The sequence below is a fragment of the Amborella trichopoda genome, chromosome 1 (genome assembly GCF_054954075.1).
Source record: "Amborella trichopoda isolate Santa Cruz 75 chromosome 1, AtrichopodaSantaCruz75HAP2 v2.0, whole genome shotgun sequence".
Taxonomy (NCBI): domain Eukaryota; kingdom Viridiplantae; phylum Streptophyta; class Magnoliopsida; order Amborellales; family Amborellaceae; genus Amborella; species Amborella trichopoda.
Genome location: NC_142336.1, coordinates 56,206,864 through 56,220,677, shown reverse-complemented (window position 1 = coordinate 56,220,677; position 13,814 = coordinate 56,206,864). Strand labels below are relative to the sequence as shown.

General features: G+C 37.5%; 2 protein-coding genes across 3 annotated transcripts; one reads left to right on the top strand and one right to left on the bottom strand.

The window, feature by feature from the left end:
* Positions 1-4,013: 4,013 nt before the first annotated feature.
* LOC105421143 (uncharacterized) lies at positions 4,014-8,054 on the top strand. Of its 2 annotated transcripts, XM_020671472.2 has the most exons (3): positions 4,014-4,383; positions 4,477-5,852; positions 7,377-8,054. In XM_020671472.2, exons 1-3 carry the CDS (start codon positions 4,172-4,174, stop codon positions 7,781-7,783), a joined length of 1,995 nt encoding a protein of 664 aa, XP_020527131.2. In that variant the 5' UTR covers positions 4,014-4,171; the 3' UTR covers positions 7,784-8,054. The 2 variants fall into 2 exon arrangements, with proteins under 2 accessions (XP_020527131.2, XP_011625797.3); XM_011627495.3 differs by having other exon boundaries at positions 4,014-5,852.
* Positions 8,055-9,392: 1,338 nt separating this feature from the next.
* On the bottom strand, positions 9,393-13,160 carry LOC148783939 (pentatricopeptide repeat-containing protein At5g52850, chloroplastic-like). The gene has a single exon (XM_088846782.1). The coding sequence runs from the start codon at positions 12,902-12,904 to the stop codon at positions 10,025-10,027; it is 2,880 nt and encodes a 959-aa protein (XP_088702908.1). The 5' UTR covers positions 12,905-13,160; the 3' UTR covers positions 9,393-10,024.
* Positions 13,161-13,814: the final 654 nt, after the last annotated feature.

The window sequence follows — 13,814 nt, the reverse complement described above, 5'->3', positions numbered from 1 at the left end:
ACAGTCTATTTAGATTTTAGTTGTTTTTCATTGGATTAAGCTGACATGTAGCTGAAAAAAAATACTAAAAATGGTGAATGAGAAAACCAAAATTTACCTCTTTTTTTTTTTAATTATTTTTTGATTGGGTGAGGTTTCGGTAAGGTTGGTGCCTTAAACCATGGCTCACCCCATAATGAGGTGGAGAGATGTTGTTCAAGTGCCGAAAATCCGGTATGCAAATCTCTTTTTATATCAAATTATGAAATCTTGGAAATTGACAGTCTATATAATATGTTATAAGATACATTTTTTCCACTCATCCAATAAAAAATACACTCTTTTCAAACTTAAAATGCCTTTTTAATTTTCCACATCCATTCATCTAGAGGTTCAATGATTAATTGGAGGTTTTTTTTTTTTTTTTTTAAAATGAAACAATTTTTTCCGGTGAACTTTTTAGGTGCTCCTTATTTTCTATGGTATAAGATTGGCAATATAAACTTTTCCCCCTTTTTGTTTTACTTTTTCCTACTATTCCGCAATTGAATCCCATACATTTTGAGAGGCATTTTGAAATCAAATCAATTATTTTGATAAAATTCCCTAATTTTTATTAACAATACTTCCCTAACAAAGGCCAAAATTGTGTAACGACCGAAAAACATTTCTAGTATTTTCTAATTCTCCATATTTTAGGGTAATTTGCCCTCTGGTCTAGCACTAACCTTTTCTTTTGTCAGCTTTGCCGTTTGGTAAATAGTTTAATTTTTTCATTTTCATTTCTTTTATTTTCTTTAAATGTGGGGATATTGTACCGTTATCCAACGGATGCCAAGCAATCTGATGATGCAAATATCTGACTAGCTACTGGATTTATTCTAATGAGCAGTTTGATATATGGAATATTGAACCGCTTGTATGTAGCTATCTTTCGATGTATGAAATATTGAATGGCTTGTATGCCGCTATCTCATTGAGAAAATCTCCAATATTATGAAATATTGAACCGTGGCTATCTTATTGAGAAAATCTCAATCGGATTGACACAAAACATTGGATCGTATTTTTTATAGTACCATATTTGCAACATTGCCGGACTCCCAAGTTACCCTTAAACAACGCTAATAATCTATATTTAAAAATAAATAAATAAATAAAATTTTGATTTTAGAACACCATTAGACCATGATAAGTTTTTTAAAAAAAATAGAGTTTTAGTACAGGTAGTGGACTTGAGAAAAAAGGATGCACTTTTCATAGCCTTTACCAAAACAAAGTAAAGTCTCACTTCAAATCCTCATCCAAAAAACATTTTGGGCATTGATAATTTTTATGATCGCTGTTCCAACACGAAACATGAAATTTAAAGCTCAAAAAATCATACAGATCATGCGGACATGTAATCAATTACTTATAAGTCGAAATGGATGGTCTATATACTATATTATAATATACACTATTTTTACTTCTTCCTATTTTATGTTAATAGGGCTAAAGTCTAGTAGTTTCCGAGTTTAAAAGAAAATTGTTTCATACGGGTTGGATTTCATTTCTATATATACACGGTCCAAAAAGTGTAAAGCATTTATTTTAAAAATGGACGAAAGTAGATGCTGCATCTAAAAACAATAGAAGCTAATAGTATAAATGTTGTTTTTACTAAAATTATTTTTTTTAATTTTTAAAATTTATTTATTTTTTTTATATTTATGATCTCCATGGGAGAGATTATGTGTGCTTAAAAATTAAGTCTTAAAATTTATTTTAAAAATAAATTAAATAGATTTATTAGGAAGCCCGCATTGACACAAAACCGGGTCCGAGTTTAAATTACCCATACAAAAACTTTGTAATGGCACGTGTCAATGCTGACTCCCATTAAAACTTGACACGTAGAATCAAGTAGGAGCGCCCAAAAAGCTGTTCTTTCTCCTCGCATGAAAAAGTAGAAAAAAACAAGCCCGCCTGCCATTAGAGAATCAGAGAGCTCTCCATCTTTCAAATCCTTAAAGCCATTTTCTCTCTCTAACTTCTTGGTTTTCTAGTGTTCTTTTCTCTCTCTAGCTTCTTTAATCGCAGTGGAATGCTCAGTTTTTGGTTTGGATGTAATCTTCTTTCCCATGCTTCAACAGTAATGCATGTGTGTGTTATGAGAAAAGGAACTTTCTTCAATCCCTATTCCATTTTCCCTCTCTGGTTTCTTCAATAGCGATGGGCTCTTTGTTGGGTTTTCATATAATCTTCTCTCTCATGCTTCCGCCGCAATGCATGCGACTGTTGGGGTAAAAGGAAGTTTTTCTCTCTCAATCCTCACTCAGAAAGCATAGTTTTGGGGTGAGATACAAGTTTCTCTCTCTAGACCAGGCCAGGTTTGCGTCTTTGTTTATCTCTCGAGCTGCCTTTTATTTTTCATGGTTTTATCTATCTCGATGGGTGTTATGCGCCATGTTTAAGGTTTTCTACTCTGAAAAAACACAGTTTGGCTTTTGTGTTTTGCTTTTCTGAATCAGAGAAACTCTGTTTCTGAACATTTTAAGCAGTTCAAGCTTTCTTTTCTTAAAATGGCGGGTGAAAAAAATTTCTGAATCCATGTATCCGAGGCTTTGTGATCAACGAGCCAAGGGGAGAGAGAGCTTTATCTGTAGAAGAAAATGTTAGTGGTAAACGGGGGAATGGGTAAGATAGTCTTGAGTTTGGCAGAATACGATTTAAAGCTGAAACGTAAGCTCTGGGCTTTTTTATTTGGAAAATGCATGACACTTTTGTTAGTCTTGGTTGATTGTGTGTGTGTGTGTGTGTGTGTGTGTGTGAGAGAGAGAGAGAGAGAGAGAGAGAGAGAGAGAGAGTCACCTGGTCTGAGTTAGCCTGGATCAAGAGTCAGGCGGTTCCAGGCCGAAAAAAGCAGGAACTTCCTGAGTCTCCCTTATTCATAGTGTTTTAATTTTCTTAATAAAAGATTGTGTTGTCAGACCCTGATTCGGACCAGGGGGTTTGAGCTCAGACCCCTGGTGAGTCGAAGCCCCAGCCCTATTTTTTAAACAATGGTTTTCAGCATTAAGCATGGGCAGGATCTTAGTTGTTTTGTTCTTGGGATTTTAGAAGCACTACTCATGAGAATTCTTCTGTTGAATTCTGTTTAAGGTTTCATGACAAGTTCATTTGTAGAATTGGCTCCCTTTGTAGAATTGGTTCTAAATTCTATTGCCTCCATGTCATTGGCCACCATGAAAACTTGTTTACTTAGATAAACTAGGAGCACATTTACTGCAATATCTGTGTCAGTGCTAAGGCTTTAAAAAATGGATTGGTGATCCAGATCACACACCCGGGTTCCTGATCTGGTTTGGCAGATTGGCGATTTGTTCTACCCAACGGGACATTTAAAAATTAAAAAAATTGAAAAAAGATAAAAAAAGTGGGACTAGTTCTCTGACAGAACCGGCCAAATCCGGCCGTGTTGTGGGGGAAACTGGCCGGTTCCAAATATATTGTGGGAACTGGTTCGTCGATGACAAATCCCGATCCAATCAGCCGAGTCTGATCCAGATCGGCGTTTTTCTAAACCTTCATTCGTGTTGTTTTCCATGCTTTAGATCGATGTTTAAAACGTCACCTGGTGGATTCAGGTTTCCATGCTTTAGATCGATGTTTAAAAAATCACCTGGTGGATTCAGGCACGCCCCAGTCAGACCAGATAGGGAACCAGGCAATTCTGGGCCAAAAAACCTCATAATCACTTGAGTCTCCCAAAATTTTTCAGAATTATATCTTTCTGATTGAAAATTGCGCAGTCTGATTGGACTTAAGTCACACTGTAGAGACCCACCTTCAGCCCCCTGGCAAGTTGGAGCCTGAGTCTGTCTTTTTAAACATTGGCTTAAACTGTTCTAATTGTTTTCTTGACTATTCTTTATATCCTTGTGCTTTTAGTGAAATTCCATTTCTGAGAAGAAAATGCTTTGGTTGACAGCCGTTAATTGAATCCTCCAACCTCCTCCATGGCCTCATATATCTTCTCCTTATCTTAGATCAATTTAGAACATATCAAAGAACAAACTTCAGTGAATTCTTTTGAGGCAATTAGCTTGGCGACGAGGAACTAGCTTCTGCATAAGGAGGCTATATTAAGGATTTTTCCGCAAAAGTTGGCTCTCGCTCTCTCTCAGTAGTAATTTTCTCTGGTACAAAAATGTCACGTAGAAAGGTTCCTGATGTGGCTAGGGACCATGGTAAGATCAACCCCAGAAATGGTTATCACGTTACATGCAATTATTGTGGCAAAACGGTGACTAGTTTGGCTCGTCTCAAGTATCACCTGGCATGTATTCCTGGAGAGGTGTTGCCATGTGGAAAAGTCCCAGAGGATGTCAAAACGCAGATGACAACTGCTGTCATTGAAATGTGGGTACAAAAATTGACTGATAAGCATGGGCAACAAAGTTTACATAAGGATCACATTAAACGTCAATTGATTATTCAATCAAAATTGTGCAGGTCCAAAGCCTCTCAATCAGCTAGTTTCAAGAAACAGAGAGTAAATGTCGGGACTGAGGTCGAGAGTAAGATGGAAAGTTCTTCTAGTCCTCTCTATCCATTAGGTTCAAATGATAAATGGAGGCATGCTTGTATGTGCATTGGCAGATTCTTCTATGAGTCTGGTATTGAACTCAGTGCTTCTGAGTCTCCCGCCTTTCAGAACATGATAGAAGCTATAATTAATTGTGGGTTTGGATATAATAGCCCAAGTGTCCATGAATTAAGAGGTTGGATCCTAAAGGAAGAAGTGAAAGAAATAAATGAGCATTTGAAAGAGGTGAAATGTTCATGGGGAAGGACAGGGTGTAGCATATTATGCGATGATTTTGTGGACGAAATGGGACGGACTTTCCTGAACTTCATAGTTGATTGCCCCCAAGGTACCATTTATCTTAAATCTATTGATGCATCAGAGTTCACTGCTGATTTGAATTCCTTATGCAATTCGTTTGAGAGAATTATCGAGGAGGTAGGAATTGAAAACGTGGTACAAGTTATCACGAATGGTGTTACTTGTGATATGGAAGATGTGGGCCAAAAATTGATGAAGAAGCATAAAGGTTTCTTTTGGAGCCCTTGTACGGCACATTGCATCAATATTATGTTGGAGGAGATGGAAAAAATGAACGATGTGAAAGTGGTATTGGATGAGGCAAAGTCAATAACTAGGTTTATTTATAACTCAGCACAATTTCTGAAACTGATGAGAATGCATACACAAGGGCAGGAATTGGTTCAGCAAGCTGAAACAAGGATTGTTGCTTGCTTTCTTACTTTGCAAAGAATTGTCTCTGAGAAAGAGAACCTGAGGAACATGTTTAACTCACCTACATGGAAGACATCTATATGGGCATCTCGAAATGAGGGAATTGAATTAGAAAATTTAATATGGGACCTCAGATTCTGGGAAAGAGCCGAAGTGGTTGTGAAGGCTACCATTCCACTTGTTCAGGTTTTGAACTTGTTAGATGATAAATATTTGATGGGCTATATTTATGAGGCCATGGATCAGGCAAAGGAGATCATAAAAATCAATTTTGGAGATGAAGGATCCAAATACCTACCGTTTTGGAAACTCATAGATGATATATGGAACAATAAGCTCCATAGCCCTCTTCATGCTGCAGGTTATGTTCTAAACCCAATATATTTCTATTCCAAGGATTTCTATAGTGATCCCGAGGTTGCCAGTGGCCTCATCGAATGTATTGATCGGATGAATGCTGATCTTCACTCACAAGACTTGGTACTGCAAGAGCTAGATAAGTACAAAGGAGCCCAGGATGGTTTTGCAAAGGGGATGACTATTAGTCAGCAAAATAAGTGTCTCCCAGGTATGGCAAAAACAACTCCCATTTTCTTTGGATTAGTTCAGTGGTAGTATTCGACGGGGGATTTAGTGTTGCAATTGTCAACACCTTAACTAATCAAGCCCAGTTTTGAATCCTAAAAATGGGTAGTCAGCTTATTTTTACATTTGGAGAAAAACAACTGCCGTTTACCAAATATAAAGTATCCTGTAATCCAATAAACTAAGGTAATCATTGTCCATCAATCCTTACGAAATGGAGGGTGACTCGGAGGAAGTGGACCCACCATTGGGTTCATGTCTTGATCTTGTGGGTCCCTCTCTCTCTCTCTCTCTCTATCTCTCTCTCTCCACCACCACCCATCAATCCAATGTCGATGGTGATGGCCATACTCAATGGAATTGTAGGCCTCATTTAGATGGGACATTTATTGACAAATAACTTCATTTGCTCTCCCGAACATTTAGGAGCGAAAAACATAACTGTTTGGTCCACATAAAAAAGGGGGAAATTTGCAGAGAAATCTCTTATTATTTTTTAAATTTAAAACTAATCCCATGTATTTTATACTTTACACTTTGGAGTCCCACTTTTTTATAACGAATATTGTATCTAATTTTATTCTCTTTTTTCTATATGTCTGATTAAGCTAAAATTTTAGGCATCATACTTCTCAACATAATGCACAAATTAAAAATATTAAAAAATAGTGAAATTTATCAAAATACACCCAATAAATTAACTATTTAATATTTTTTCCCTATGTCTTGTAATTTACTTTCAAAATACCTATCAAAATACTCATGATCATGAGGTAGAATAGTTAAAAAAAGGTTAAATTGTTGAAAAGTTCAGTGTATTTTGATAAATTTCCCCAAAAATATAATAAAATAAAATAAAAATGGCCAAAATACTCCAACATAATTCGAACTTTTAGGCGTATTTTGGTCAGTTTATTTATTTTAAAATATTTTTTGGCATTTTAAAAATGTTAGATGGTGATGAGTATCACTTTAAAAAATTGGGGCTTGAGTGTAAAATCTAAAATCTATATGAGTACTTTTAAATTTTGATAATAAACCAGGACCTTTTCATAAATTTCCCAAGAGTTTTTCACTTATTACCGAATAATCCCATTTCCAAAAGTATTGTTGGGCTGTCCAAACAAAGCCATATTGTACATTCCATTACAATTACGTGCTTGTAGGTAAGTGTGGCTTCTAGGCCTAGGAGTCAGGGTGGTGGGATACTACAATTTGACATCTATATAGTTCTGTTACTACTGAATTATGTAAAAAATGTTGTCGACATGGATAGACCATTTACTTGATGTAAGTCTATCACACTGCCTCTACTTGACGTGTAAAAAGTGGAAGTTTGGTCTCCACCATGTTTACATAAGCAAGGCCCCTCAAATAAAGGAAACCTCTTTTCTCTTATCTAATGTAAAAGAAGCAGAGTGGCGTATTTGCCCTAAGTTTTTATCTTTTCATAGTTAGTCTTCTATTTTCATTATGGTTGTGTTTTTTAATGGAAATGTCGTTGCAGCTGACTGGTGGTCATCATATGGAGGTCATTGCCCAAATCTACAAAGAGTTGCACTTCGTATATTGAGCCAAAGTTGTTCGACCTTGAAATGTAAGCTGGACTGGAGTTTGATGAAGCAGTTGCATACTGGGAGAAGGAATAAAATTGAACACGAAAGGTTGACGGATCTGGTCTCTCTCCATTATAATCTCCAATTGAGGAATATGAACTCAACTATGAATAGCAACAAACCCACCAAAGAAATGGTGATCAACCAAATGAACGATTGGGTTGTGGGGTTACAAGAGCACGTTTTTCATTGTGAAACTTCAAGCTGGATGGATTTGGAGTTTGAGGACACAGATGTTGTTGACAAGGCATGTAGCCAAGTTCCTCCTAGCTTTCAACCCAAGGAAGAGTTGGATTAAGAGTGTCATATCAGGGGGTGATCTACTACAGGTGATGGCAGGGACCTAACAGAGTAGGAAATTTCCACATTCAATCTATGTGATTACAATTACAAAAGAGAGAGGAAAAGAAATCCGAAACTGAATGTATATGCTGCTGTCACCTATTGAGAAGAACACAAGGAATGTATACACTTTAGTTTATAGCCAATCCCATTCTTCTCAGCTTTGCATGGTAGAATTTTGTCATATGTAGACAATCCAAACTAATCAGCATAAACCATTGACTCTCTCTCTCTCTCTCTCTCTCTCTCTCCCCACCCCCCTATTTTCTTGCCTATCTTCAGCATGTGTCAACTACGCTCTCAATATGAATAGTAAAGTTTGTATTGCACTAACTAGTGGCGATGTGCAAGAATTGTTGCCTTGGAGGGTCAGGCAAACTTCATCAGTAGCACATTGGGAATCCCACAAGTTCTGGAGTGAGAGGCCTTCTTAGGGATGCAGTCGTCTCAGTGTCCAGCTATCGCAATGCCAATAGGGTTGTGTGATTCTACTAAGGTCAAAGCAAAAGCCTCCTTTACAAAATTTGTTATAGAAAACAGGACTCACAGTTAAACAACACAACCAGGGAGAGTTCCTAAGTGTACAATCCTTGGCGATCTCTGAACCTGACTTCATGGCTCAACAAAGTGATATCAGTGAATAAAATAGTCATCACTCAACATCTGGCCACCTTATAATATGTGACCAGCCACCTGGCCACCTTGTAATAAGTGACTTTAAACAAGTGTTTCTTCTCTTAACGTCGGACACATAGCCCCAGAGAAAAATCATCGTGGATCCACTGAATATGTGCATTCAGCAACTCCCTTCACCCCTTCCCCCAACGGCCCCCCCCCCCCCTTGTCCCTGGGGGTTTATTCTTTAATTTTTTATTTTTTTCCCTTCTTTTGCTTTATTCTATGACATGATTCCTCTATACTCTTACAATTGCATTAGCATAAGCCCCTTTCACAAGAGTTCTATTTCTGAATATCTTTCAGTCCTAAATTCTCATAAAGTAGATCACATATTCGCATTGCATTTTCATTATGTTGATTGACTTTTCATTTCATTTTCTGGATTATGCCATTATCAGCATCATATTTATTATTATGCATGGCTTAGTAGTTGTCTGAAAAATTGAATTTTACTTTTGCATGCAACTCTAAGCTATGTTCAGCAAGCCAGCCTGGTTTGCATGAGAACCATCTTCAAATTAAACTATGAACTCCCACTTCCACTTCCACATTGTGGTGACACTATATATGTGTGTGTGTGTGCATGCACGCATGTATGTAGATATTCTATCTAAGTCAGTGAAATCGGTCGACTGATTTTCTCCCCAAAAGGAAGTAGCACATTTTCTATATGGCGGGCGTATAGAATAATATCCACACACATGTGAAATGGCTTGATGCAGCCTTGGCTGCACCATAAAAAAAATCCTAACCTCCACACACATGAAGTTTTGCGTAAGATATGTAGTTGTGTTATGTACTTTCTTCTAAGTTCTGAATCTCTAGAAACTTAATCTCACATGCTTCACTAGAGCATACCTGGTATGCTCTGTAATCATTTTACATTACAAGGAATGCAAACATTGTAATGGTGAACTTATGGTTAGTCAACATGGATGGAGAAAGATACTTACAGCATGAGAGAAGAGGGTACGAAGAAACTCCCATCCTTACGTTACCAATGGTATGGGCATGCACCACCATGCATAGAATACTTGAATACTGTCGCACATGTGTAAATGTTTATGACCCAACATGATGCACAGAACAGCTCTATTAACATTCATCAGCAGTGAAACTTGCCAAAGTTGACTGTGAGGTATGATAACGTAAGAGGAACAGTAAGTGCTGATATTATACTGACGGGAGTGAGAGTGTTCCGCATTTTCAACCCCACTCTAGGGACCCGTTCCTAGTTTATCGAATCATCATCTTCGTTGAACTCCCCAAGAAAAAAAAAATGATCTGCTTCATTGCTTTTCTCTTTGCATATGCTTGAATGAGATTTCTTTAGAGCTACCATATGAAATAAGCAATTTTCATTAAGTGAGAATGATAAGAGATCCCTTGGTGAATCCATTTTAATGACTCAGAGAATCTTACAAGAGATTGTATGGTGAGTCTATTTTATTAACTATACAGATTAAATGCAATATGGGGAAAAAATGTCAATAGCTTATCAATGTCCACCATGTTCTTACTACCAATAGCCTCCACAAGTACAAATACCCTCTCTAAAAGTATGGAAACGGCTGCTATCCCTCACCACAATCTCCCTGTCAAGTAGCTTTGTTACAAGGGCCATAAAACTGTGGCAATCGATACATGTCCTCAAGTTCTTAATTATGCGTATAGGTGCATCGACCGGCAAATTCAAAAGCCCAAAAGCCATGGCTAATTTTTCACTATGATAACTATAAGCTTTGTTATCAAAAAGTCTGCTGCAATATCCCAAGCCCTCCATCTCTAGACTTAATGCATCTAGCTTCTCATGCATCCCTCTTGTTTGTGGGTTTGAATGATCTCCAGCCCCAAAACTATAGACCTTGCTCCTTATCTCTAACCAACTTTGGCCAGGGTTTTTCTTCAGTCCCCTATTCCTCATCAACTGCCGGATTTCATCACCAGAATTTGACATTCCCGCTTCATCATACATGCTTGACAACAGCACATAGACCGCAGGGTCGTTTTCATCAAGCTCAAGTGCAGACCCAGCTGCATACTCTCCAAGCCCTAAGTTCTTGTAAATTTTGCAAGCACTCAAAAGGGTCTTATACATAAGAGCATTGGGTTCAAAGGGCATAGTCCTTATTACCTCAAGTGCATCTTCAAGCCGCCCAGTTCGACCAAGAAGGTCAATAATGCACACATAGTGGTCTGGTGTACGGTTGATTTGGTAATTTTTTTGCATCAATTCAAAGTATTCGATCCCTAGATCTACCAACCCTGCATGGCTACATGCATAGAGGACTATTAAGAGTGTAATATGGTCAGGTTTTATGCCTGATAATCTCATATCCTCAAAGCTGCTAAGTGCATCAGAAAATAGCCCATGTGAAGCAAATCCAGCAATTAAAGCATTCCAAGAGACTAAATCAGGTTGCCCTGGCAACTCCATGAAGGCTCTTTTTGCATCTTCAATGCTTCCACATTTGGCATACATATCGAGAATGCCATTGCCGACCGGCATCCGGCAATCTGATCTACTTTTCAGGCAATGACAGTGAAGTTGCTTTCCCGTTTCTAACGAGGCCAAACCCGCCGAAGCTGATAATAAACCGGCCACACTATGACCATCCAATTCAATGTCATCATCTCTCATAAGGACAATAACATCCAAGGCATTTCTATGCAGATCCATTTGATTATTTCCCGAAATTAGAGTTGTGTATGTAACTGCATCTCTGTGTACCATGGTTTTTACTACGTTTGAAGCATACCCCAATTGCCCCAATCTCGCATACATGTCCACAAGTGCGTTAGAAACAGCTATTTCTTTGTAAATCTCCTGGATTTTGATTATACATGCATGGAACTGCTTTCCTATATTACAGGTCTCCAGACCAGCACAAGCACCAAGAATTGAGGAGAATGTGTACGAATTTGGCCGGATTCTGGCCTCTTTCATCTGGCCATATGCCTGTAAAGCTTCATGGTTAAGACCCAAGTGAGAAAGTCCAGCAATTAAAGATGTATAAGGAACAACATCATGCTCTTCCATCTCCATGAAAGCTCTACAAGCTTCTTTCACCGTGAAGCATTTCATGTACATGTCCACAAGACCATTGCCAATCGAGATTCCATTCAGTAATCCGGACAAAATAACTCGTGCATGAATCTGAAGACCAAATTCCGGAGCTGGATTTTGGGTGCTCACCTTGAGAAGGCTTGAATACGTGAAAGAATTCGGTCGGATACCACCTAGTTCCATGCTCCTAAAACTTGAGACGGCCTTCTCAAAATCCAAATCTTGGATATGACCAGAAATAATAGTTGTCCATGAGAAGACATCAGATTCAGGTGAACCATTCAAGACTTTCATAGCATCTTCCATATGACCCAACTTTGAATACATGTCAATAAGGGAAGTTGTTAGCACTAGATTCATGGGAATCCCCAGCTGTATCAAATGGGAATGAATTATTTGTCCATGTTTAGTTCCAAGTGAACTAGAAGCTTTAAGGAGCCCAACAAATGTGAACTGGTTTGCTGAGACATTCTCCTCTCTCATTCGAGAATACAATTCGAAAGCGTTCATGAAGTTACCGGCTTGGGTAAACGCAGATATCATTGTCGTGTAGGTGATAGTATCTTGATAAACCATGGCTATAAATATGTTCATTGCCTCTGACAATAAATCACATTTAGAATAGAAATCGATCAGAGCACTACCCAATACTAAATTTGATTCGAACCCATGTTTAATTATCCTACAATGGGTGCATATCCCTGGTTCGTGTGCTTCTAAGGCAGAACAAGCCCTTAGAAGACTAGCAAATGTGAATTGGTTGGGCACAACGCCATAATCCACCATTTCACTATACAAACTCAAGGCCTCATCTTCCTCATTGTTTTTAACATATGCTGATACGATCCCTGTCCATGTAACAACATCCCTGTCTACCATTTCATCGAACACCCGACGAGCATCTCTGATCAAGAATCGTTTTGAGTAGAGAGAGATCAGGTTATTGTTTAAGAACAAGTCACTCTTCAATCCTAGCTTTGTCATTAGACTGTGAACTGAAATACCCTCTTTTAGGGACATGGAATTGAATTTGGAAAGCAGCCATGAACATTGGTCTTCTGAAATATAGGATGATTCTCTCTCTAAATGGTTTGAAACCCAAGTTGGGTTCAGGTGGTGGGACTCTGAACTGTGAGAATATGGCACAGGATGAGTTTCTTGAGACTGGGTTTTTCTTCCTGAACTGAAATATTGGTGATTATGGGACCTGATGAGGAACTGATAAAAAGAACGCAGATTTCTGATACAAGTTTTTACTGTGAGAAACTTGGAATGGGATTTGAATGAGACAATGGGCTGAGGCTTTAAAGAGAAACTCCAATTAGAAATCATAATATTAGGAGAGACTATATGACAACATTAGAGAATTTTCATTGCTAGAGAGAGGTTATGCAATAAAAAGAATAAGAGGAAGAAATGATGGACTTGAATCTCTAAAACAGTAGAATCTAAAGTCTAGAAATTTGGAATCATTGATGAGAGAAAAAACTTGTAACTAATAGGCTCTAAAATTAGGGGAGATAAAATGACAATATCTTTTCTGATACCATGGGTCATTTTCTTGGTATCAACATTTTTGTAAGAGGAAAATCTTATACCGCTGTTAGGATTGGCCCTTTTTGACTTGCTTTGAAACCAACCTTTGCTTTGTTGCATTATATCCATCATACCCTCATTTTTGTACCCTTAGAAAGGGAAAGTTTTTAGGGAACGTTCATGCATGTCTGTATTACCCTTGTTACACGAATTGTATGCGCACCACGTAGTTCGAATGGACGGCTGAGATAACTTCATCATAGGACATCGTTTTATTTTGAGCTTTTTTATATGAATTACCTTGACATAAAATTTAGGGCTTGCCCTTCAACAAAAAAAACAAGTATTTTTAAAAATGACCTAACACCCTTTGTAAGGGTATATTGTATCAAAAATATTTTTAAGTGATAATTTACCAAATACTTATGAGATATCAACAATTATTTTGGATAACGTAAACAATGAGACCATTTACTTTTGATATAAAAAAGTCATAATTATTATTAGCCATAGAGTATGAAATTAGGTGATTGGGGATGTGTAAATGATATTAATTGGGTACAAAATCCAAAAAACAATTTTTTGAATGTTGTGATGCATTTCAATCTATTAGATTTTATATCCAATAGTTAAAAATAATTGTGATATATTTGTACCAAAAGTAAATAGTTTCATAGTATACAATCATTTTTCTTTCTGTTTTTCA